Consider the following 27,254-nt stretch of genomic DNA (forward strand, 5'->3'; position numbering starts at 1 on the left):
ACAATGCACTCTCCTTTCTGCAAGAAAGTCATTAGCAGGTTAATTTTGCTAACTTTTGCACTGTCCTGGGAACAAAACATACTAATTTTAAGCATGAAACGAATGCTCGTTGACAGCATTCAGACAAAGGTATAAGTCTTCCTATGACAACTCGCTAGTATTTATGATACACCTTTCTGTGTAAGATACAAGTATGACCACAAGTAGGATTATAATGCTATGAGTGGAGGGGCGGAAAAAAAAGGGAATGAAGTTGATGGGGCCGGTGTCAAGGCTGATTCCCGCAGCCACGCCAGGCCGGGGCTGCTGTTAATTTATGGCGCGGTGGCTATTCCGGGGCGGCTGCTCGTTCGCACGCGATCGCGCCGTGTGCCGACAGCCGCTGACTGCTCAGCGTTTGCACAGGAGGATATTGCTGAGAGCCTAATGCAGAATTGCTAATGTCAAAGTTGTTCCTCTGTAACCAGCAGGCTGCAAATTCAAGCTCCAATTTGTTGTAGAGCAGCTTTTGTTTGTGCAGCTGGAGCCAGAGCATCAGAAGGAGCAGAAATCACTGCTTGGCTATTTAAGGAACATTCATTTTCTCAAAGTTTCTGAGCACTTTGCAGTTTTGCTCAAAGCTGACGTACCTCATTCTTATGCACAAGTTGTTCTAGATTGTTAAGGAGCACATTATGAATATTCATAAATTCAAACTAATTTAGTAACAAAACCGATGTAATTTGAAAAATACAAATCTTTTTAGACGACCACTTAACACAATATTTTAATCAAAAACATGTTGCCTAGCTTAGTTTTGCTAATCTACCATGCAAGATATATATAGTTAACTCAGGATTTACATTTAATATATGAGTACTTGATCATTCAAGCAGAACAAGCTGCCATGGAACAAAATCCAGAAAACGTATATCGAAAACCTAATACTGCCCCATGGCTCCAAATCGTTTTCAGGGCATCTTCTCAGCAGTGCAATTCACTCTCAGTCACAATGGTGCCAACTGCCCTGGGCCTTCACAAAACACCTGCTTAACAGGCATATTTTCTGCCATGCTGATGTTGCCTTACCTCTAAACACTTAAATTCATGGGCCTGACGCAGGGGTATTAACCACGGAGGGGTATTAACCAAAAGCAGGTTGGCATGCGTGAAATATTCAAGATTCCCACAGAGAGTCTGTTGTACAATAGAAAGAAGAAAAAAAAAAAAAAAAAAAAAAAAGCATATCCTGAAGGATATCTGGCCTCTACTATTGCGGCATGCCCTCGTAATTAAACTTTTAGTATGGTCTATCCTTCCCTCATTTTTTGCATAGTTCCACCCCAGTTCTTCATTTTTAGCTTAAAACCTCAGAAACTACCGTGTGCTCTAATGTGTTTAGAGAGAGTGCGCTGCCTTCACGGTGCATTTGAGAAGTCCCAAGCGTATTGTTAAAAGTCCCTTAAAACCACACATTTCCTATGCAGCTTACTGACCCCCTTCACCTTCCCTCTATATGGGCATTTGCATTTACCTACTTCTGCGTTACAGGGAGAATTTACAGAAGTTAAAATGCAAGTTATTTAGGAAAGAGCCTTGTCTCTGCCTCAATACACTGTATCCTCAATTTGTTGTAATGCAAAAAAAAAAAAAAAAAAAAAAAAAGGAAAAAATAGAAATCAGTAACATAAAAAAGTCAATTTCTTGGAATGCTAAAGTCTGACTTTTAGACTTTTAATAGCCTTCCAGATACTAAAAGTTTATTTGTCAAGTTTCCATTTTTTGTTCATCTCTAAGTGTATTTAATTCACTGATTGTTCATTTTTGTAATATCGCTTAAGGCATTTTTTAGTGTTCTCTTTACATAAAAAAATTTCTTTTTTAATTTGTAAAATCTGTGATTATCACTTAACTGGGACTCAATTAAAGGGTACCTGGCATTTTTCTGAACCCTGTAAGATCATTAACAACCACAGTTCAGTTTTTCTCACTCATTTCACACCGAAAACAGAAACTGCCTTAACAAAAATCGCACTATACATTATATTGGCAGATTTTTTTCCTGGAGGCACCGTTCACATATACACAGGCTGAAGCACAAGCAAAAAGCTACAGCTAATGAAATATCCTTTGCAAGCTACAAGTTATGGGAGGAAGAAACACGCCGAAACCTGTCGACTGTCTCCTTACACTACTCCAGCTGGTTTCTAGCTAGAGAGTCACAAAGTTTGTAAAATTTTGACCTTTAAAAAAATTCGAGGAGCAAAGGATACAGTTGACAACTTGATGCCATCTTGTGGCTTTTCTAATTTAGCAAATTTAATTTCCATTTTGTTCCTTTATAACTTTTAATGTAGTACAAGAGCTTTACCCCAAAACTAAAAATCATTAGGCACCTCACGTGCATCCACACAGAAATAGCAGATGTAAAAAGGAACAGTCGATTCCAGAAGAAGTACTAGGAACTGCTTGCACTTAAAATGTAAAGCAGATTTCAGCATCAACCCTGAAGGAAGACTGATGATTCAACCAAAGCCTGTCCTATTCATAAAAATGAACATAGTAAAACTACAGCACTTAGATCATAAGTGAGAAAGGAAATGTATGTGGGTAGTAAGCTTGTAAAATGCATGCACAAGACGAACAGACAGCCTTCCATTTACCTATTCGATTTAGGGAAGAAGAGGATGTAAAAATTCATTTAGTTGCCAGCAATAATGCTATCTTCCCCTGAGTGATGTAAGATATCAAAGCATTGAACAGTGTGGCAAAGCTCGTGTTAAGAACTACGATGAAATTTAGAACAACTGCCTAGTTCAAAGACGACTTTTTTTTTTTATTTATTTTTTAAAGAAATTAAATCTCCTATCTAAATTAGGTACCACAGAACAGTGAAAACAATGAGATGACTTGAAAAACAGATAGGGATCTGACATCTGTTCTGGATGTCCTACTTTCAGCATGATGGAAACATTTATGTATTTCACATAAATAGCTTGGATTCTCAAAACATTGGACTTTGTTCTAAAAATTTAAAGCCCTTAAAAGCTTTGAAAAGAATCTTCCAAGGAGGATCCAAGCAAAGCAGCGCAACAGAGCTGCTCTGACTCTGCAGGCATCCTAACAGTTCTCAGGTTTCTATTCATATCAAGTTTACGAATATTTTAAGTTTAAATAATGTTTCGCACCATCATTTGATTTACACATGAAATTGGTATAGCTCATTTGCATACTTCTATGCACACAAATTTGCATAAGCAGTCCCCCAAGACAGATGTTTAAATATTAAATTGCATGCTTTTACTGCCTTTCTAAATTTAAATTATGCCATAAAATAAAATTGATAACAGGATCTTTACTGTGATACTAACAGTTCTTGCACAGTCGTTATTTTAACTTCCATTTCTTGTAATATTAATAAAAAGGTCACTTTTTCTATTTACCTTGTGTCAACTTCCTTATAATTTAGAAAACAGAGGGAAGAATTTAAGCAGAATTTAACCTGTTTTTAGAGAATGAATTTAAGCATGGGGAAAATTTATCATAGTTTATTGAAAACTTCAGACCAACTACCACAGGAAAGTGACACCATGGTTTCATTACTTCCTCCTTCAACAGCTAAAAATCTAGGACGGTTAAGACAAAACAGGTTAGTAAAAGCTCAATACATTTTTCAACATAAGGAGCAGCTTACGCTGAAGATTATATCCAAGTATAATTTGAAGTACCACGCTAAAGTAAATAAAAAATTGAAGAAATGGAAAATTGCGACTACTCAAATTCAATTGCCAGACAGAAAACTGGACACCCAGTCCAGTCCTGTTTTCTTAAAAGGTGAGAAACTGTGCTGCCAAACTGCTGGTGCACGTAGCACATGTCACCTGCAAAGTGACGGATGTTCTTGGACGCGCTTGCGGAAAAGGGTTAATGAAAGCAACAATTACCGAGATGCCAAGAAACTCCGGATACTTAGAACTTGACCCCGCAGTGAAGGTTTCTAAGTGTTCCTGCACAGGCTTCCCTGAAGAGCGCAGGAACTCCTCCCACCCTTATCCTCGCACAGGAGATCAGTATGGGGAAGTCCTTTCTCTTGAAATTACTTCAATCTTACAGTTTCACCTCAAACTGTTGGTGTCAGTGTACTGAGAAAGGGATGGTGATAAAAGCCAGAATAAACATTTAGGCATTTCCATTTGCTTCATAATAAATTGTTTTCATCAAAACAAAAAGCAACTCGATCATGAGATGTGAACTTTAGCTAACACGTCACTAGCACTGCTAACATACACGCGGAACAAGCCCGGGTATTGTTATATCCTGATCATATTATGGAAATGGTGTTCAAGAGAATAGTTATAGATATATTAAAGTGAATGCTGTTCAGCAGAACGTTTGCAGCAGGAGCTACGAGAAGTTCCCATATACACCTGCATCCAGTGAGCAGTAGTTTTGCGCAAGAAAAGGCTTAAAAAGACTTGTAAAAGGTTCCGTTGCAACTTCTGGAAAGACTTATGAAATGCTTTGTGAGATAAGATCATTTTTAAAAACCCTGAAAGGGCCTGAATAAATACAGAGAGGCCTTCAGTGTGTGTGAAAGTTTATCCAAAAAACCCACACAATTCATCAATTTTATGTGCTGTTACTCAAAGTCGCAAAGCAACACGACACGCCAAGGCTCTTGGCCCGGCCTCCCCGCGGTGATGCGGCGCTCTGCTCCCAAAACCCTGCTGGGCCACGGCAGGAGACGAGACACACACGACACTATTAAAAATCTTGTTTTCCTGACTCTTTTTCCAATAAATTATCTAGTGCCATTTTTTTCCAAAATATACTTCACCCTGGTAAGATATTTTTGTTTGCTGAAAGGAATTAGTGTTTTAAAGTGATTCTTCTACGTCTTACCAGCTTTAACAGTCACAGCTCATGCTGACTTTAACCTGCATTATGGTTATATATTTACATTCTCTTACAAGAAACATAATTATCATGGGTGGTCATGGTCAGAGAGATGGAGGCAATTTCCTAGTAACCCCCTTGAGATATTTTAAAAATCAGGAGAAAATCCTGAATTAGTGTTCCTTGAGGAGCCAAAGCCCAGAGCAGCAGAGGGGAGCGATGAGCTCTTGGCGGGGTTTTTTTTTTTGGCCTGTGTTCAGAATCACCATGAGCCTTTTCAGGATTGAAAGCTTTATTTATGGCTACGAGAAATTGCCATAAACAAGCCAAGAGATAAGATGGCTCCAACCAACCAACCAACCGGCTACAGCCGCTTCTCTGAAAGCTGCTTCTCCACCCCGTGACCCACAGGGGAATCCGAGCAGGAGTCCAGCCCGCAGGAGCGGCTCAGCCCGGGCTCTGTTATCTGCCGACGCGGGCGCCGTTGCCACCTGGGCTCATGAACCTGCCGTGGAGCCGAGGGCGGCACGATTCCATTGGACAACAAGCTAAGCCCAGAAGGAAAACAAAGCGTGACCGGAAGAGAGCCACGTAGCTCCGGGCGGGGACTCGGCCCTGCTGCCGGGTGGCCCGCGGGCTGGGCAATCCGACCGTCCTCCGGGTGGGCTACGGTTGGACTCCAGGGTCTTGAAGGTCTTTTCCAGCCATAACGATTCCATGACGCTGTGATCCACGGGGACGCCCTGACGCCAGCAGCCTCGAGGACGCGCCGGGAGAGCACGGTGAGCACGAGCCGGGGAAAACGCTACGTGGGGGTGGCCCGTGGAGACAGGGAAGGGCAGGAGTGGTCACCGTCCGTGCACCCGGTGTTTGCCTGTACAGCTATACAGAATACATACGTATACGCTCCTTTTGTTCATTGCTGCTGTGTTTCTGGCTTTGCTACACTTCTAGTGTTGCTATACTTGGAATTTGTCACTGTGTAGAACCTCTTGTCTCTAATAAACTCTTGACACTTGACAAATGATGATTTCCCGAGTTCAACACAATGAGTCCCCAGAGCTCCTGTGTTGGTGCAAAACAGTAGCAAAAAATGTGCTTTCTCCTTTTTAAATCGCACTCGTCGATGGTCTTGTTGGCCCATTACAAGTGAGACAGGCTGCTAGCAACAGTTCAACAGAGATCTGCACAGTCCATCAAGGGACACAGGGGATGAGATTTCTGTTATCTCCACATTTCTTCAAAACTCTTTCCAAGCTTCTCTCCTGGGAGAGCTTCATATTGGGATTTGACACGAGGGAGCCCTACTGGCAACCCGCCTGCTGCGCTGCTTACAGGGAAGTCGTACGATTGCCGCCGTACGTGCAGGAACCAAAGAAGTCACACAGGAAGGAAAAAGATATATATGTGTATGTGTGTGTGTGCGCGTGTGTGTGTGTGTGCGCGTGTGCGCGTGCGTGTGTCCGCACACGCACGAGTGTCTGTGCTGGCGAGCCCGCAGCAACAAGTTCTCCGCGGACTGCCCCAACATACAGCAGACAGGAAGGGAAAAACAAACATACAGGTACCATAAAGATCAAGAGTGAAGGTAAAACACAGGCTTCTTAGTTGGGGGGGATTTTTGTTTCCTTTTTATCACAAAGGTTAAGCAACTTTAAAGTTAGAATTTTAAGCAAAAGCCATCTGTTTGGCATAGCAAGAACGGAAGTTCAGTCATTTCTCCCCTTTCCAAAGACTGCATTTAAACCTTACGCACAAGTTTCACACGATCAGGAAAGCCAAGCCCAGGTACAATCCAACTGCACCATATACAACCACAGCGTTAGGCAGGTTACAATGCACATAAACAGCAACGCGGACTTTAGGCAAAGTTTAATAACAAAGTTTTTCAAAGGCTTTTGAAATAAAAGTACCTTCCACCATTAAGAAAAAAGTGCTCATATAGATTACTACCTGAGCAGCATCTGTTCAACACCTTTTCTAAAAGGGAATAACCTACAGCTCCTCATAAGCAAATCCACAGACTCTTGAGGACCTATCCATGGTAGCGCAATGAAGCATAGAAATATAGCCCATAATAATCTGCTCCAAACATACAAAGTCATTAGTTCTCTTGTGAATAAACTTTCATTTCATTAAAAACCCTGAATCAGAGAAGCCAGCTCTTTTCAACAGCAGCAAAATCCCATACGTCCTTGCTGTACGGTGCCATAGGAAAAAGCGGCTCTGAAAATCATCACAACCTGATTTGACCGAAATGCTAATGTCTGTCCCAACTTCTCTGATTAATATATAAGCAACAGAGTCTTCTGCTTGGCTTCCCAAAGACAAACAACAGCAAGAAAAAAAACACCAGACTCACCACTCTGAATTTTGCCATTATCTAACTCCGGTAGCCAACGCAAGCCACAACGGATCATATGCAGTAAATACAGCATGAGTATTCTTATAAATGTGTTCTGAGCACTCCAGCAGAGCACCAGAAAACATCCTGAAACCCAAATTCTGTATTTCCTAGGTTTCTAAATAATTCCCACACAGATTCCAGCATCTACTGTAAAAAAAACCCTCAAAACACAACAAACTAAAAACTTCAGTTTTGTATCAAAAAAAAAAAAAAAAAAATAGAAACGCGCAGTTCAGCTTTTTAATTTTTTAATCTAATGTTCTTAAAGCCTGTCTTTTGGAAACAAGCTATACAACCTTTTGACAGGTATTCTGGAATAGAGTTCATCTATTTTACTTTAGCAAAAGTCACATATGCGAATCCAGCAACAGAGCCATAATCATAATGACCTGACAAAAGTTACACGGAACAAAAAAAGCTTTAGAGTTTTATGTACCACAGATTCTAAAGTCTCATATAAACAGTAGAAGAACAAATACCACTGCTCCTAACATTTTTGCACTTACTCTGCACACGAGAATGAGCGTATTGACGCTACCATATCATACAGCAAAGAGATTATGCAAACTGCTATTCATATTTGTATTCTGAGTTAACATATCATTCATAGCACCTTGCTACGGAATATAAAAGCTGATGAATTTATATGGCAGCACCAAAAATTACCTGAAATCATAATAAATCAAGTATTATATTAAAATACAGAAAATATTCTGACCCTTCACAATCAAAAGTGCTTGCCCCTTGGTTTCTGCTTCTAGCTTTCTTTAGCATTATATCTAAATTCTCCATTATTCTTCTCTCCTTAGTAGCGAAGATTAAATTAAGCCTTTCTCAAAGCACTAAGATGACAGCACTCAACTTTTATTTTTCATTTTATATACAATCCATAGGCTAGATAGTCTATCTCTAAGCTTCTGTCTACGCATTTTAAGATGTGGTTTATAATACAACTGTTCTTTGAAGAGCACAGCTCTATTTTTTGTACAGCAAAAATGCAATAATCTTAAACGAAGGTCAACTGATGAGGTCTCATTCAGACAGACTGGGGCCATTCTTCTCAAAGATGGAGAAAGGATAAGGGCCATACAAAACCCTTGCAAATTTTTAGCATCTTCCTATTCTGCTATGACTTTTATACAGTGTTTATCCACCATTGCACAGAAAATAAATCCCTGACTAAATGAACAGACTCAGAACATATTTTAAACAGGTTCTAGTAGATGCGAAATAGCCCCACTCTCTAGAGACATACACATATGTGCATGTCTGTATGTATATACATATAAAATATGCACACACACACACGCAAGTTAATCTTAAAGCAGTAATTGCCCACTGCGACTGACCTTGTAAGATCACCAACTGTGCTCATTAGCAGCAGACTAGTGGGCTTCAGTGCAACTCTCATTTCTGCTGTTCACGTTTTAGCAAATACCAGTTGTCCACAAGACTCTTGGGGGCTTCACAAATATCTGAAGGAAATTGGCCTTAAGCACCAAGGCCTCTTCAGCTCGCCCTCAACCCTGACATCTGTCCTGTTGCTTCAAAGAGCTGTCTCATCTTCGAAAAGCCTAGTGTCGGGGCTAACGAGCAAACAAGTTTTGTTCCATGCAGTGGTCTGCTGCAAAATAAGATCCCCTCATTTGAAAACCATGAGTACTTAGGTGGCAGGAAACAAAAAGGAATAAGGTATCGTGAGCAGACAGCGTTTTGGAAGAGAGCAAGGCTTTCCATGCCAAGAACGAGCTTGCTGAGAACAAAACAGCAATGTAACGAGACTCCGCTGTTATGACACCCTGGAACTTTCTGTACGTGTTTCGGAGAGCTTCACCCATCAAACATATTTGGCTTCTCAGAGACTCGGCCAGCAGCTTCCTCATTTGACTCTAGTGTCGCTCTACTTTTGCAAGAAAAACATCAAAACCAAACAGCAGCATCACCTTCCGAGGAAGGAGAGCGCAGCCGTTCAGCACACAGGACAAAACGCTCGTGATAAGAAAAGGAGCCTCCTGCATTTCTATTCAGTCCTCTGCTCTTATAAAAAGATCTGTCGGAAAAAACACATCGACCAGACTCCAGCACTATGCAGGACCTAACACCAGCATGTGTTTTTCTTCCTTACTCCTAACATCATTATATTTTTATGTATGCATATTCTGAAGGAACAGCAAAAATATCTTTTTCTTCTTAAATGTTAAGTTTGTCACCGATCATTTTTAATAGGACTTGTAGCTAGTTTGAAGAAAAGAATCTCTCTGAAAACAAGGCAAACAATGGCAAGGCATCCCCGCTATAAAAGCTGTTCAAAAAACGCAAAGCAAACAACAGCAAAAGAAACAAAATCCTGCCTTGCGTTGCAGTTGGCTCTCGATCAAGGGCGATCAGATATTCGAGGGAGCGGGCTCTCCACGCCACAGCTCCGAGGTGCCTTAGCCTGCAGCCATTTCTTCAGCTCGAGGTGGCTCTGCAGGAGCTAGTGCCTTCCCAGCCACGCGGCATGGGGTGGCCGTTTATCAAGCCCGTTTTGCACCGCGGCGTCGGCGCTCGTTACTCCGAGCCCACAGCTCCGGGGCGACTCCACCGCGCGGCTGGTGCATCTGCTCCCAGCGGTCGGGATCCCACAAGGCCGGGTGCGTTATCATGGGAATCGGCAGCTCCAACGTTCACCTGGCACCGGCCCACGCACCTGCCAGCGAGGGAAGCCAGGCACGGGGGAGGCCTCCCCGAAGCTTCCCCACCCTGCTACTGGCACTTCCCTTCCCTGCCCCTTGCCCACCTCGGCAAGGCAACTGCGCCCAGCAAAAGGTCCTCCTTATCCCTAGGGAAGCCCCGAGTAGAAGCGCACATGAGGGGCACACTGAGCACTGGGTAAGAAAGAACTGTAGGAAAGGCTGAAATGGCAAAAAGGATTTCTTCACAGCAAAGAGCTCTTTTCATATGAGGTGACCTAGATTCGAAGGCTGAATTCCCTTTACCCCAATTATTGCATCTCTGCCTTTTCCCACGTAGAATTCTTCAAAGAGGAGGCAGCTTTATTCCTCTGCTTGCTTATAACTGCAGCAGAAGTAGTTCACCACTGCTGTCTTCTCTGCACTACGATGCTTCTTACTGATATTAATAAAGTCATAGGGTTTTTTATATTTCGTTAAAAAAAAAGAAACTAGAAAACATGGTTGAAGAGGTTAAAAAAAGGCAGAATAAGTCTCCCAAAAGCTATTTCTATTCTTCTGAAACTGTAAGCTTTAATACTTGAACACGGATAAAAGACAAAAGTCTATTAACCAAAAATTACTAAAAAAAAGCATTAGCAGAAGCCTGAATGCTTAGTCACGCAAATCTTTCAGAGCAGAAGACTTAAAAGACTCCTCAACATGCAACCCTCACCTAAAGCCATAAGATCTGCGGGGCTTTTAAGAGGATGGCAGACTCTTCTGTCCCCCTTCAAAAAGAGGATGACAGATGCGCCCTATAATTTACCCTACTTTAGGATGGACCAGTGATGGAAAGCTCTGCAGACGCTGATTAAGAGTTATTAGATGATGGGCACTGAATCTCTAGTTTTAGGACAATTTTTATGTATTTAGCATTAGGACATTAAATATATCCCTTTTTTTTCCTGTTGCATACACACCTTCCTACAGAACCCATTAATGATTCTGCAATCATGTCTCAAGAAGGATGAGATGCAGGGGAACTGTGTCAGATATTTCTTCTTCCCTTAAAAACCACGAAACTGCAGGAAAAAAAAAAGAATGGAATCTAACCTTGAAATGCAAGTTATGCTGCTAGAAAAGATGCAGATTCTTCAGTTCTGAACCAATATTCTCTGACCATTAACTACATACAAACTGAGCTCCATGGATCTCCTCTAAGTCATGTATCAGAGGACCACAGGAGTCCTGGTGACTGTGATTCTATATTAGTAACTTACATGACAAAAACTTCAGGATCATAGGAGCAAACAAGAATCCCCCACACTAGCAGACGGGTCCAACAGGGAATGACAAACACAGCTATTCAGACAAAATGCTGATTTCCTTGGCATTCAGTATCCACTTCCTCGGAAGTCACTAACAGGAGGCCATCATTTAAGTTTCTGGCGAATTGCAAAAGTGGAAAGAAAAAGTCTGGTGGACAGGTTGGCAACTAAGGGCACACACTGCCATTTCTGTGCGACTAACTTTCGCTCCTGGTTTGTCAGGAGTACACGGGCACAAACATTGACTTCCAAGCGATTTTTGTCACGAGAACAGAAGTCACTTTGAAATAACAGAGAATCTATTCAATGAATTTAAGTATAACACATGATAAAACTCAGCACATATTAAAATCAGCTGTTGATTAATATACACTGACTAGAAGCCGCCTCAAGTCAAGGAAGTCATTAACAAAGAACAATATTAAGAAATAAAACATATACGCTAGTCAGACCAGCCAAGGTGAAGTCAGTCTATCATACTGGGTGGTATGAGAGAGTTTGCAGTAATTAATTCCCCTAGCATATCAAAGGAGTGGGGAATTGCTCTTAAAAAAGGGCCTTATTTTCCAGGTCAAGATGGAGCTTTTTGTGCTGGATATGAATCAGCACTGCTTAAATTTACTACTGGACAGAACTCCTCACAGGACTGGAGAGTACTGCCCAGACTCTGATGTTTTTCCCAGTGTAAGCATCTGACTTAAGAAAAGAGATGCTGTGTGCAGGGAAGACATGTACCAAACCACCGTGGTTTCTGCTGTAAACCCTGCAAGTCCCACCAAACTAGCTGTAAAGGGGGATACCTGGAGCACGGAGCTGGAGGAAGCCAAGTGCTAAAGCTACCGAGGGAATCAGTGCTGGTTTCAATCCCAGGACACCTGGTACCCTAACGGCTCTGAGTCCAGCTGATGAATTTAACAGTATTTAACCTCAGCTAAGTACCTCTGCCACCAATTTCAACTTAATACACAAAACCATGAATGCTTGAGGCTGACAAGATGCCTCTGTATTTGCTTTTATGAACCATATTGATAGCAAACCCAACCCAGTGGCTTTGGTATTTCACACACACATAGAGTGGGCAGAACGCCTCAGTCAGGACCAGAGCTCGAAGGTGCTCTCTGGGAGAATTTTGTGTAATAATTTGAGGATGTTTTTAGCAAGGATATCAAGATTTGTACTCTTAAAAGCCAATTATATTTTTCCTAGTTTTAAAGAAAACACACCAAGAAATACACCACTCAGCTTGCATTTGAAATTATTATGTTGGGGCAGGAAACAAGAGGCAGGGCTAACCTGATCATATAGTGAAGGCAGGTGGAAGGGAAGAAAAGTTAAGGGCAAACAGAAGCTTATTTTAACTGTTCTTTAAACCGCCTCAAAACATTTGGTTGTGCTGCTGCTTGGCCTCCTCTTCCCTGCTGTGCTGAATCCAAGCTTCATAAAGTCACAGCTCTTCTTACAACGCAAAATGAATGCTTGTGACAGGCAGAAAACACGACTACTGGCACTGGCTTGTCAGTTCATCAGCGGAGAACCGCATGACCAAAAATACTGCATAGCACAAATTAAATTATGTTGTCCATTCCCTAGTTAAAAAAAAAAAATGCATTTAACACTAAAGATCAGCAATAACTGGATGCAAAGCTTGCAGGAAAGACATGAAGAGTCAGAGTACAGAGAAGACGAGAGGCAACAGGGAAAGCAATGCATCACCAAGGAAGGAAATGTGCCTGGACAGCACTTCAATGTGCAGTATTTGCATATAGCACAAAATGAGAAAAGCAGCCACAAGGAACTTGACTTTGGCCTTTCATGGCAGACTGTAGCATGACGCTCTAAACCTGCCTTCCTCACAGCAAGCTGTGGTAAGAGACCAAATTACTGTTTGATATTGCAAAAGTTAATTTATTTAATAAAAAATCCAAACATTGAGAACGCTAAGCCATGCCCTTTAAAGGTTTCAAAGGTTTCCTTACAGTGACACAAGGCAGATGGAATAGCTTCTACTCGAGAAGGTGCTGCTTAAGATCTTCCTGTCTGTTCTCCTCTCTTTCACAACTTGGCAAAAGCAGGCAATGTGCTTATATTCTTTATGAAGCAACAAATGTAATTTTAAATAACCAAAACTCTTCTCTAGTGTTCACACCATCTGAGGTTGATCTACGGGAACTTTGGTGCATTTCTGCACCATTAAGACATTCAAACAATAAAGGAATCGCTGCACATTTATACCTTGGATATGGTTATGATTTAGTGCAAAATCTTGACCATTCATAAAAACATGCAGCAAGCATAAAATAGGTTTCACAAGTTACTAAGTAGCAATGAAATTCTGCTAAGGAAATTCAGGCAGGCAATACTGACACTTGTGGTCATTTCTATATTGCTATTCCTCATTCCCTTACAAATATGCTTGTGATAGTTAAAAAACCAAGTGTTGTGATGACGAAGGAGCCAAGCAAGTTACAAAAACTCTTCAAGTCTCTAACTTAAGCACCAGAGATGTAATTCTTTTTGAAGCAAGGAGAAGAACCACTACCAGGTGTAGATACAGTAATTCTTAACACAAAGTTAAAACCGAGCGTTCCTGACCCTTTTTACAAATGTTTACTTTTCAGAAGGAAAATAATTTTCAGAAGTAAAAATAACCAATCTTGAAAATGTGGCTGTTAATGAATTTAAACAGCCGCTTGAAAGGTTTTCAACACGTTAGAGCAGAAGTAAATACTAACACATTTTACAATGATAAAACGCGCTCTGCTTCCCGCATAGCCCCAGGCCGCTGGGCAGCGGGTCCCGCACAGGGCCCCGCGCTGCTCAGGACCCCGGCCGTGTGTCTGACGGGGGTAAATGGCCATTGGACGCTCATTTCAGAAACGTGTCATCTTTGGCACATCATCTATGACATATCAGTCAGAAGACACCTCTATTTAATGGCCGATAATGATGCCCAGAAACCAGGAACATCCCGGTGCTTGTCGCACGCAAGGGACAGATCTTCACACCACTGTGACACCTTTTTCTTCTTAATGCATGGCAGTATTTCAAACACTTACACTAATTTAAGATGTAACCATAGTAACATTACAGAGTGCAGGACTCCCCGGCCCAAGGAAAAGCAATCCACCGACCCTTCAGGGGGAGAGTTAGCCAAAATAAAGCTCATTCCAACCAGGGACGGCAGGAAGATCACTCAAATGTTCAGGTCACATTTCTAGAGCAAAGCAAGCTCTGCCTTCCTGAAATATTCAGGACTATGCAGGACCACATGGAAAGGTTAAATAAAGTGCCATAAAAGAAAAAGGGATCCTTCTTGATTCCCTGAATCTGCATCAATCAAGCAGTGATAAAAAGCAACAAGGCTTCTCCTTCCTTTCCCTATAAGATGCGCAAAGACTTGCATGGTCTTCAAAAACAAAGAATGAATGTACAAAAGAAACCGTTCATTAAGATTTAAAAACTCCATGTTCAGTTTGTTCACATGGCAAAAGGGTAAGTTTTACACTTAAACATGCAACAGATCTGCCTAGTTTAAAACTAGGCTCAGGAAATATAGTCATATAATTTAAAAGCCAGAACTGAAGCCTGTTCCTTTTTAATTTTACTTATGAGCAGAATCCATCTGGAAAAAATGACCCTTAGAATTCTTGAGTGTTTCACACTCATTAAAGAGCTTTTACAGAAGTATATTAACAGCTTTGCCCAAAGCCCATATTTAAGCATACTATATATCTCACATCCTCTCACAGATATATCAGGTATGATGAAGCATTAGGTAAATAAGTGAAAACATTCTGGATTTTAATAAATGTTCTGCTGAAGTTTAGACTTGCTTCCCCAGTATGTGCTATCAAAATTAGAGGTAGATTTATCCGCTGCCATTCAGTTTTTTTTTTTTTTTTTTTGCATTTATATAAGTCAGTACAGGTAAAACAACTACACTAGCTCAAAGTATGGCAAGCCTGCATTCCCACTACCAATATTTGTGTCACATTTGTATTTGTACAGAAAAAGATTCCATAAGACTTTGTGTAATATGTGAGGTAATGGTAAGAGAGCAGGTTTAAGCGGAAGCTTCCGTAGACAGAGAAGTTTTTTTTCCAATACAAAATTTTAAAGCAGGACAGATTGAAGCCTTCACTGATAAGTATTTATATTTATAATATTTAGGAAATATGCTCATGCACCTGAGAGTAGCTCGGACAGAATTTGTGGAAATTGCCATTAGGCTAGAAAATGCGTATGTTAAAAGAAGGACTAAATTTATGGAGAAAACTATTATGCGTAGCTGATTTAGGCAGGAGGACACAAATCTGTGTGTTTCTAGCAAGTTATCAGACCAGTAAAACACATCTAACATAGTAAAAGACAGGACTGCCTGGGGAAGCCCTATTTCCCAAGAAGGGAAAAATCAGCTCCAGGGCACTACAGAACCTAATCAGAGCTACTATATGATAAGCTGATCTATTTTTTTTTCTTTATCCTCTGGCTAAAAGGCATCTAAAACGCTAAAAGCAGTGAATGGTTTTCAAAATAGGGTGGACAAATGCAGTGAGTAACAAATACCTGCGTATATATGTTGCTATGTCTTTTCTGAACCATCTCTTGACAGGTTTCACTTATAAGTTGCATTACACACAATAAGCTGCTTCGCCACAGAAGGGTCAGGCAGGAAAGGACAGAAACAAAAAGGACACAAGTTTCATTAGTACCAGAAAGACAAATCCTATAACATGCCCATGTCTGTTGCAGAAGAAGGACATTTTAGATGCATCAATAATTGAAACCAAGTGCCCCCAATTCTGCAATACCAGACTTTGACCTTTACCAAGGCAGAAAGCCATTAAAAGCAAAAAGGCAGCTTAAGAGCCTCTGCTTCTGCATGAGCGTGGTCCGGCTTAATTGACTAAAGATTACAAAAAGCAGCTTTTACAGGGTAAAGATGTGTAAGGGAGATATGAGCAAAGAAACACATTTTTATTTTTTTCTTCATCACAAAGAATTTGTATTCCAAGAGAGCTAAATGGGTTAAATGAAGCTCTAGCATTTAGATGTTTGTAATTCCTTTGCACTGCAGAACAGCTTTTGGAATACGGAAAGAGACCATCTAGCACTAAAAATTCCCTGGAGAACCATAAGTTACTACGTCAAAGAAAAGTGAAAACAATTTGAAAAAGCCCTCAATCATTCATTTAATAACCATGCAATTTTCATACTCTTCACCTATCATTGTGCTGCGACTGACTACGTATCATTTATCACATCGGGGCAGGAGCCCATAAAGCTTTCTTGGCTGCCTTCGGATCGAGTCAAAATGAATGCAAACAATCACGTGGGAGCCAGCCAAGCGGTGACGTGAAATTCTGCTCTGTCAGGAGGCAGCATCTGTCAAAGCCCACATTGCAAGCGCTGCCTGGCGCGCAGCACGGAGGAGCCGCGGGATGGACTGCAGCGCGCCCCGCGCCGGGGCGCAGCCGCTCGGGGCTGCTCCAGCGCCTGCCTAGCAACACCGGGGAGGACACGGATGCGGCGGCGGGCGGCGAGCGGAGCCCCGCGCGCCAGCGCTGCCCGCGACGGCCGCCGCGCCGAGGATGGAGCCCGGGGAGCGGCGCCGTGCCCGGCCCGCGGAGCGGCGCGCTGAGCGCACGGCCGCGTCGGCTGCGAGCGGCGCCCGGCCCTGACGGCCGCGACGAGCGCCCTTTTGTTGGAGGCGCGCACAGAACGCCCCCGGCCGCGGCCGGCCCCGATGCCGAGGAAGGCGCCGTGGCAGCCAGCACGCAGATGGACACAGCGGATGCTGCTGGGGAAGGCAGTCGCGGGGAGCAGACTGGTGGGGGATGTGCGCATGTTCGATAGCATCTTTTTTTGCTGAAGTGATGGCGTGCCAAAACTATTTTCAGTGGGTCTAATCCTCGCACCATACATGGCCTGACCAAGGAAGGTATGTGAAACCCTTGCGGGGCATATTCATTCACTTGCCTGTTACCTTTGCAGCCACTGCAGACCGGGATCTCTGCTGGGTGCTGGAGCCCAGCCTGCCACGGACGCTGGGAATGAATTCCCCCGGCTTTTTCCTCCCCGCGCCGTGGCACGGCACAGGGTCCCTTCCCTCCGCTTGGTAAATATGTTGCTCACAGGCTGCTGGAGCTTGGGGTGGGCAGAGAAGGCAGATTAAAGGGATAATGTAGCTACTGTCATGATTGCATTTAACGGAGAAATTAAAAACTCAAAACCCTCTGGTTTAGAAAATAAATCAGCTGGAAATCCTCTCAAACTAGGTCAGAATTAATCCTTATCTGAAGTAATCTTAAAGCAGTGGTAAAATGGCCATGATGTGACACACACTGAGAGCACTGAACCATCAAAACACCATGCAGTCAAATTACATTAGCTAGAAAGTACCTTCAAATCTTTTTTACATCTGTTCCTCCCTCCCCCCTGCAAAAACACAAGCAAAATGTCAGGCTGTCACGGGCCACAGACGAGCCAAGAGCCTGCGGAACTGCTGAGGCCATTGAAGCCAGCGGCAGTGGGAGCGGGCGCCGCGTTTCCCAAATAGCGGGGGGAGCCCCCGGCCACCCCCCTGCGCTGCCCGGCTCAAGACGCGGCCGCCCTGTTTGGTAGGAAAACACGGGCTGTTGAACTTGGGCCGCGCCACGCGTGTTCCGCCTCAGCGTCCTTCGCTCCTCTTTATTGTTCCAATTTAAATACTTCATCAATAAGAGCAAGCTAACGGGGCGGCAGGTTGCTATTAGCGAGGAAATTTAAGACCCGAGACTATAGGAATTTAATACAGCAGAGAACAGGAGTGCTTATCTGCAGCATCTCTCAATAGCCCTAATAAATCCTTAGGCTGTCAATGTAAAGCTGCTCCCCTAGCTCAATACTAACTAGCAGTAAAAGAACCGCAACTGTGAAAGAAATCACGGGGCCACACTGGCCCCGGCTCCCTTTGGAGCTTCTCCCTCCGATAAAACCGTTTGCCCACACAGCTAATTGGAATAGGAGGAACCAGGATGTGATGTGTGTATGTAAATTGGGAGTAGACAGCTTCAATTTGCAAGGCTATAATTACAGAGCACAATGGAAAGTACAAGAACGAAAGCAGGAGGAAAGCGCAGACCACAAATAAAAATGCAAGAGGCATTTGCAGCCGGTGTATTTGGCAGTTCACACCAGACCAACGACTCCAGCTGTTAAACTGGATGTTTAAAACACGGGGCTACAGGCAGCAACATACTTGCAGGACCAGGGGAGGGCATAACCTCCTTCTGGTAGAGTTAGTTTCACCTGCCACCAAGGGTTGATGCGTCTGCTCATAAGCTTTGCATGAAAAGATGTAATTATTTGAGTAAATGCAGTAACACTGTAACCCTAACTCAAAGCAGCAAAATGATGTTTTTTTCGTGATACAATTCTTAATAGATACTGACAGTGTTTCCATTATTTTAACAAGGCATCCTAGCACGTAACGTTTTGCTCAAAGGAGCAACTACTACTCTTGTATTTCAAGTGCTTAATACCCACGATATATTTTGAAATGTTCTGAAGCTGAAATACAAAGAAACCAAGAGATACCAAGTTTCTGCTTTTGCTTTTTCAGGTAATATCTTTAAGCAGCCAGAAAATAGATGTGGGTCTTCCCTAGTCTGCTGCCTTTGCAAAGGGCAAAACTGAGCTCATGAATTTTCTAAGAAATGCCTTGAAAAATAAAATAGGGGAGAAATTACTCTTATTGAGATAAGTTCTAGGGTGAGGAACTGCACTAAAATCACAGGAAAACTGAAGTGTCCAATGTGAGCATGCAGCCTGGAGAAAGGTTTCCAGTTCTCACACTGGGGACACCTTCTCGGTGCATCAGGGCAAGGCAGCACCTGAGAGCCATCCCCATCTGGCACAGATATTCACGTACCTTGGGAGTCTCATTTCAGCTACTTCTGCATGCTCCCATATGAACCAAGTGCTATCTCCATTAAAAACTAAATATTAGTCGTGCAGTGCAAATTTGCTGAAGCCTTCGGATCTAGTAACAGAAGTTTTCAGAGTGGAATAAATCAAGGTGACAACAAAGTTGCTGCAAATTGCAGCAGCTGCCCTGCATTCAGTCCCATGCAGAGGAGGGAGCCTAATGCTCCCACTGCTCCCCCCGAGCTGCTACCAGACGCCATGTCCCTGAGATCTAGGTCGCCCTCCGAAGTGACAGTTCTGTTTCCTCACACAGAAATATTCCTCTCCAACAACTGAGGGCTTATTTAAAATGCACTGCACGCTGCAGAGTAACCAGGAATGATTTATTTTGCAGGCCAGCTCCTGTGGCTGCCGTTCCCTGAGCGCACACAGGCAGGGGCAGGTGGCAACAGAAACCCTCCAAGTTTACAGCTTATTCCCTTTTTTTCCATCTGTATCATCTTGGATTTAAAGCAGCAAGAACAGAGCATTGGGCACTTCTGGTCAAGTCTCTGACCATGTGCTTTATGTGGCCAGGTCTAACATGCGCAGGGTGGAAAGCAATTTTTGAAAAACAGTTCAACCCCGGGTAAATGCCAGGGGCCCTGAAGGAGTTAAAAATACAGCTGCACCCCCTATATATAGAAGGCGGCAGCTCCGGGCGCGCTGCTGGGAAGGCCGCGCTCCTCCTAGCGGAGACTCGTCCCGGCGGCGCCGCGGAGCTGCCGCCTCGCCCGCCCCCGCGCTGCGCCCGGCGCTTCACAAGAACATCCCGAACGGACCGGCGGCTCGGGCCTCTCGGCGAGCGGCTCCTCCCCGTCCGCGCAGCAGGAACAGCAAACACCGACCACGCACAAACCTCCACGCAATGCATCAGTCCACTGGCAGCTCTGCCCAAACTACGCTTTTACCGGGTAATACCCCATAACGTGTCACTGCTCTTTTGCTTAAAGGCTGAAATCAATCCAAATATTGGTTTTTGAAAGTAAAGTAACTAATAGATCACACATTTACAGTAAAAATAGCATTTTCTATGGGACTCCTGCTAGATTGTCATCCTTTTTCCTATACAAAACCCTAGGGCCCAGAAATAAATTAGAGCAAATTGAAAATCACAAACGAATTGCTACTGTGCAGTGAAAGGTTCATTTACGAGATGATGTGATCAGCTTTTAATATGCAGCATCATGAAGCTGCCATATTGCCTGCACTCTTGAATATGAAAAAAAAAATCAAGAGAAAATGAAGCAGAGACTAGTTTGGCACTTTTTCTTAGAGCGTCTGCCACTAGTAACAAAGCTACAGAGCTCTGGGTAACAGCAATTACACTTAAACCTGGAGAAAACAATGAACTTGTGCCCCAAAATGCCCAAGGATGGTGCAGCAGGGTCCCCAGCCCCTGATAAGCGACTCTGCCTCGTGCAACCTCTCCTTGGCTTTCGGGGCACAGCAGGGACCAGGGGACCCGCCGAGCATCACGCAGGGACCCAAGTATCACACCGCTGCCCCGCTCGGCGGGAGGGGGTTGAACCGCGAGCCGCCCCCCCTCCGCCTGTCACATCAGTTTTAATTAATGCCAATAAAGCTTCCATCTGGTACCAAGGCCTCTCCATTCAGCCCTTCTCAAGCACTGCGCAAGGACTGCGCGGGCAGCACACGTGAAGCTATTTATACCTTCTGCTCGGGTTCCCTGCTGGCATGATCAAATTCTGATTTCTGTTTTTCCTGGGTGGCCAGGATATTAGACAGAATTACCAGGAAAGCAACACATTTATGAAAAAGCAAACAAATCAGGCAGATTTTGATAACTAAGATAAGTCTGTCTTTTAGGCTGTATTTGGTGGATTTAAGGAAAATTGTATTAAATTGTGTATTTTTATGTAGTTTCTCATTGGGACCTCTTATAGGATGAGAATAGAAAATTAAGTATTTTAATTGATTTTTTTTCTTTTTTTTCCTTTCTCCACCTCTGCAGAGCGAGCCACTTGCAGGGCACCACTCAACATGAGTGCCGGAAAATGAAAACCAAAGAATAGCAGCGGCTCCAGGAGGAGAGAGGAAGCCCTTGGCCTGACGCTGGTCTCGCGCGCCATCCCTGGATCCTTACAACATGCTTCAGTGGCGGCGGCGCCTCTGCTGCTTTGCGAAGATGACCTGGAATACCAAAAGGTCTCTCTTCCGCACCCACCTCATCGGCCTGTTCTCCCTGGTGTGTCTTTTCACAATGTTTCTGTTTTTCAACCACAACGAGTGGCTGCCGGGCAGGGTGGCCTTCAAGGAGAGCGCCGTGGCTTACACCGTGCGCGGCTTCCGCGCGGTGCGCGGCGAGGCCAACCTCAGCGCGCCGCGCGGCGCCTGGAAGGACGCGCTGCCGCAGACGCTCCGGCCTCAGGCCCTCGCCAACAGCAACGACACCGAGCTGTCGCCCCAGGGAGTTACCGGCTTGGAAAACACGCTCAGCGCCAACGGGAGCATTTACAATGAGAAAGGCACCGGGCATCCAACCCTGTACCATTTTAAGTATATCATCAACGAGCCTGAGAAGTGCCAGGAAAAGACCCCTTTCCTGATCCTGCTCATAGCGGCGGAGCCGGGCCAGGCGGAAGCCAGGCAGGCGATCCGCCAAACGTGGGGCAACGAGAGCCTCACGCCCGGCGTCCACATCGTCCGCGTGTTCCTGCTGGGCTTAAGCGCCAAGGGCAACGGCTACGTGCAGCGCGCCATCCTGGAGGAGAGCAGGCAACACCACGACATCATCCAGCAAGAGTACTTAGACACTTATTACAATTTAACTATTAAAACACTGATGGGAATGAACTGGGTTGCGTCGTACTGTCCACACGCTCCCTATGTTATGAAAACGGACAGCGATATGTTTGTCAACACGGAGTATTTGATACACAAGCTTCTGAAACCAGAACTTCCTCCGAGGCACAAGTATTTCACGGGTTATTTAATGCGCGGTTATGCACCCAACAGGAACAAGGACAGCAAGTGGTACATGCCACCCGATTTGTACCCAAGTGAACGTTACCCTGTGTTCTGCTCTGGAACCGGTTATGTTTTTTCGGGAGATTTAGCAGAGAAGATCTTTAAAGTCTCCTTAAGCATCAGACGTTTACATTTAGAGGATGTGTATGTGGGGATCTGCCTTGCAAAGCTGAGAATTGACCCTATGCCTCCACCCAACGAGTTTGTCTTCAACCACTGGCGAGTTTCTTACTCCAGCTGTAAATACAGCCACCTCATTACCTCCCACCAGTTCCAGCCCAGCGAACTCATCAAGTACTGGAACCACCTCCAGCAGAACAAGCACAACGCCTGCGCCAACGCGGCCAAGGACAAGGCAGGCAGGTACCGCCACCGCAAACTGCACTAGGAGCGGGACGTCCCGCGCGCGGGCTGTAAATAGCGCTCAACGCATGTACAGGGAGCACGGAGCAGCTCAGCGGGACGGCCTTGAGGTGATCCCCGGCGCATAACGGAGTCCGAAAATTATTTTTTTAATTTTAAAAATATAGTTCTTGAAAACACTAACAATTATGAACCTATGACCAAAAGGTTTATCCAGCAAATTCAAGGAAAAAAAGAAAAGAAAAAAAAAAGATGATGGTATACAAGGATTTTTGTGTTAATGTGCAATAGTAAGCATGCACACTTTGGTGGTACAATTGCTGATTTATGTGCCAATAAAATATAATTGAGCATATTTTCCACACTAAAATTTTATTTTTAAACAATGCATTAATTGCTCTAGCTGTTCTCAGTCTAATAGTTTCATTTTGTGATCTAAAACTGCCACAAGAAAAATGAAAAATGACAAATTAAGGAAATGCACAAAGAGCAGATCAGTTTTATGTTTAAATCCCACATTAAAATTATTGTGTACTTCATCAGTGTACACCACTTCTGCTAATGTCACATTTACAATTTAGTAAGACACTACCAATGAAGTTTGAAATACTGAGACTGTGCCCCTGTACAGTTGGGTCAGTTTTAGAAAAGCTGCTTATTTTGGTTAGGAAATAGGGCTAAATGACATCAAATTTCAGAAGGCGCCTGCTTTTAAACTGCGGCTGGTATTCAACTAGATTCAACTAGATTCCCTTTAAAGAGGGGACTAAAGATTACTTAGCTCTCAACAAGTCATGGGACAAGTTTCTGAATTCTGGAGCCAGGTAACACATTCATCTTGGCATCTTCATGAAAATCCACAGAAGTTGCTATTAAATTCCTGAATAATTTCTTTAAGGTAGCTCAAAGGCAGATCAGAAATGCAAAATAAGCTTCAAGTCTTTTGACAGCATCTCGGAAATGTCCCATTTTGCAGAACGGCTGTGTATAGGGGGAAACAAACAATCTGTCATCTTGCCCTTTCTCTCTCCCTCTTCCTCCCCCTCTCCTCTCCCCGCCCCCCAAAGGAAAAAAAAAAAAAAAAGAGGCATCAGTCAAGTTAAAATGGGCCTAACAAAATTTAGCTCAACATCATCTTTTATGGATGGGGGAGGACTAGGTCACAAGACTGACACTTCCAGATAGCAATATGGTAGAAAATAAAATTGGGGCAGTTTTAAAAGATGAAACCACACGTACCACTGGAAATAGAGATGCCAGAAGTAGGTTAAATCTGTTTACAGGTTTCCGGATTTCTAACAAATAGAACTTTTTAAAGCTTATTTCCAACAAAGTTGCTGCAGAACTGTATCAGATTCAGGTTATTAGTGTTTTTCACAGTGCCTGGCTACCAATGCCCACCTCTGATTCAGCAGCAAATCAAGCAACTGTGATTAGGTTTCTGTTGACTGAAATTTTTTAATTGGGTAAAAAAAAAATTATTTGATGTACTTCTATGATTTAATAAAACTGATTATATTTATGGTCCTTCAGACTTCACTTCTTATGGGAAGGCTGCTCAGGAAGAAATAAACGGCTATGTTTACCATTGCCTCACTTTTCTAGTTTGCCTCCCAACTCTTACAACTTATTTTTCATACTATGCACACAATGGAGATCACAGCATTTTTGTAGTTTATCTTTTCTTTGTAATACAAAGACAGATCATATTTACCAAGCGCTCTTAACAGCTCCAAAGCCCTTTGCACCCAGGAGCTCATACATCTGAGTAGACTGTTTCACACTGGACTATACCTCTTAAAAGATATTAGGAGCTCTTATTGAAGATGGGTACGGGAACTTGCTCGCAGTCCTTTTTTGGTGATCCTGCACTACTCCATTTTGTCACATGCTGTATTTTAGGTATAATATGTCTGTGCATTTCCATATACCTCAACTAGTATAAATGTCGGTTTCTCAGAAAAGTAAACATGTGCAAAAATCTCTGCAGGAAAAGGGCATTGTCAAATGAGATTAGAACATTTGTTTTGTTTTGGCAGCGACTACTGGCATTTGTGCAACATAGATACAAGCTGCAGTAGAAGACCTGGGAGGGTCTTTTCAAAATCCATTTCTAAATTCTCCTCACACTCAAATCTGACCTTTTCCAACCAAGTGACACAGGCTGCCATTGATATCCCAAGATGAAAGCTACCTGGCTTAAGCTGACAGTATGCAAGCTTAAAAAAAGCAGTGCAGTTCTCAAACAAGTGGAAAGAGTATTAAAAGCCAGTTACTATTATTATTATTATTGGGCACTTGGCTGTGGGAGATGCACAAACACAGCAGTTGCTTTCCCTCCAGTGAAGGTGACCGAGAAGCCGGCCTGTCCCCTTGGAGAGGTGGCGAGCTCCATTCTCTGCCCTCAGCACCTTGGCACTGCAATGCCATGCATTCCGCTTGCATTTCCTCAACTTGGGCCAGTTCAAAATGCTGCTGCTGGGTATAGTCCAAGAGGCTAATAAGTAAACCTTAAATGTTTGGCATTTGAATTATAAAGTTTGGCAGCCAAACAACCTCTAGGGTACTCCACTTTGGAGTGAATCTGTGCGAGTTTGGCAGAATTCTCCTGCATGCAAATTTAGTACACCAAACTTCTTGCTGGTTAACATACTAGCAAAGAGCGCAAGATGCAATACAAAAAGCCATTTTTAATGCCTTTTAAGAGTCCACCATATTTCCTCAAGATCCATGTTCATGCCTGGGCATAACCTGAAACCGCTCTACAAATATTTTTGAAACATTACCAAGATAGCCAATGGCTACTTAATTTTTTTATTTTTTTATTTTTTTTTGCATCCTGGCACTCTCTTCTTGCACAGTCCATTACAAAAATTTCAGAGGCAGGAGGGAGAGCTGATATGATGAAATATGCAGTTTAGAGAATGAAAGATTGGCTTTCCATTCTTTCGATGTATTTACTGTTTTCTAGCTTGTGTTTAAACTACTTGTTTACTCTAGTAGAGCCTAAAAATAGTTCATGTTAAAAATGGTGCAATAATTATGTTGTTAAAGTCTTGGACAAGTTTTCTCACCTCCTTTCTGCATTGATCAAGACAAAAGAAATCATTTTCGATAGAAACAGGATAAAAGTTTGTGTCTAAAAGTCTAATGTGTGCAATGCAATAAGAAATTCAGTTATAACCACTTTACTGATTGAGGTACAGAGTTTTGTGTAATATGAACTTAAAATGTTTTTACTTCTTTGTACTTTTGCTTTATATTGAAAACAAATACAGAAAGTTATAATATGACTGAAAACTTATCATCATTACCATCATCATGGCAAAGAAACATCTCAAAAATTAAACAGGGTAACCAGGTGAAGAGACCTAAATTCTTCCCAGTTAGTGTAACTTCCAACAGAAAGATTTACACACTAAAGCAAAATGACCAAAATAAAGCCTCACGAAAAAGTGATCAGTTGCCAAAAACTGTTCTCACCACTAGGTAACTCAGCAAGTCGGGTTGTTTACCATGCACACTGAGTTGACTTGATGCAAAAATTACAGTTACAAGTTCTGGAGCAAGAAGACTGGTCCTATTCCCCACAACCATGTCCTGTTTCTCTTGGCAAAAGCTCATGACCAACTCTAGTCTGAAAAATAGGGTTAAGGACACTTCCCAGACCCAGAAGTTTCTCTGAGGAGAAACTTAATGTCCCGTAAGATCTTTACAGAAAGGTTATTTTTCTCTCCTAGAGTAAGCTCAAAATTATATGAAGGCAGTTATCTAAAAGAGATCAGACAGACCAGCTTTCAGGCAGAGCCAAGCAGAATACTAATTCAAAACTTGCCTTTTTTTTTCCCCTCCCATTTGCCATGCAATAAAATAGCAACCTGCAAGGCTGTATTTACAAAATACAGTCAGAATAAAAGCTCACACTAAGGGTTATATTAGCTGTCTTGAAATCCTTACCAGCTCATGCATTTGGGTGGATCGGGGTGGGAAAGGGGAGCTAAAAGCCAATACTTAGGCCATGGCTCTGGAGGATTCACCCTCACCTCACCAGTTTTTCTTGACATATTGAAATCAACTCCAGTCATTCTTTTATCTAAAATACCGCCAGAACCCAACAGTGCAATAAAGTCTTAGCTCTCGTGTGAATACTTAGAACAATGTGTGAAAACTTTCTATAGGAGGAGATGAAAGGAAGAGAGTGAAGATGCTAATATAAAGTAACTACTACCTACATTTGTGCTAAGAGCAAGAATGAGCTCCGCACCGAATTTGCGAAAAAGCACCAAGAGATGTTTAGCTATTTTTCCTTTTTTTGAAAAAAATATTACTTATGAATCTCATAATATCCAATAAGAAAATACTATACAAGCACTTCCCTAAAGCACAGCATACGTAGATAGCACCTTTTTAGGGGATGTTCCTCCCCTTTTAATCTCAGGCCCTGCGCAGCTGGGCACAATTTGGGCAGCACCTGCTCTGTGACACCGGGCAGCTGGGCTGGGCCCAGGGCAACAGCACCAGGAAGACACAGGTCAGCGAGGAGAGCGTGAGCGTCTGCGCTTCACACCCAAGGCAAGGAGCTGGCAAAGGCTTCCCGGGCACCAGGCGGCGGGAGGGCCGCCCAGAACAACCACTTGTACCAGGGCAGCAGGGCAAAACACTCTTGAGTGTGGAAAAAGGGAAAAGCAC

At 43.1% G+C, this 27,254-nt stretch overlaps 2 protein-coding genes across 2 annotated transcripts in view; one reads left to right on the forward strand and one right to left on the reverse strand.

The window, feature by feature from the left end:
* The window catches only part of CDC73 (cell division cycle 73), an 87,178-nt gene that overhangs the window by 15,432 nt on the left and 44,492 nt on the right, over window positions 1-27,254 (reverse strand). The window lies entirely within an intron of this gene.
* B3GALT2 (beta-1,3-galactosyltransferase 2) lies at window positions 17,043-22,602 on the forward strand. Its single transcript, XM_010213819.2, has 2 exons — window positions 17,043-17,205; window positions 21,187-22,602. Exon 2 carries the CDS (start codon window positions 21,322-21,324, stop codon window positions 22,588-22,590), a length of 1,269 nt encoding a protein of 422 aa, XP_010212121.2. The 5' UTR covers window positions 17,043-17,205; window positions 21,187-21,321; the 3' UTR covers window positions 22,591-22,602.

The sequence above is a fragment of the Tinamus guttatus genome, unplaced genomic scaffold, assembly GCF_059628265.1.
Source record: "Tinamus guttatus ecotype Peru unplaced genomic scaffold, ASM5962826v1 Tinamus_guttatus_pri_ptg000211l, whole genome shotgun sequence".
In the NCBI taxonomy this organism is placed as follows: domain Eukaryota; kingdom Metazoa; phylum Chordata; class Aves; order Tinamiformes; family Tinamidae; genus Tinamus; species Tinamus guttatus.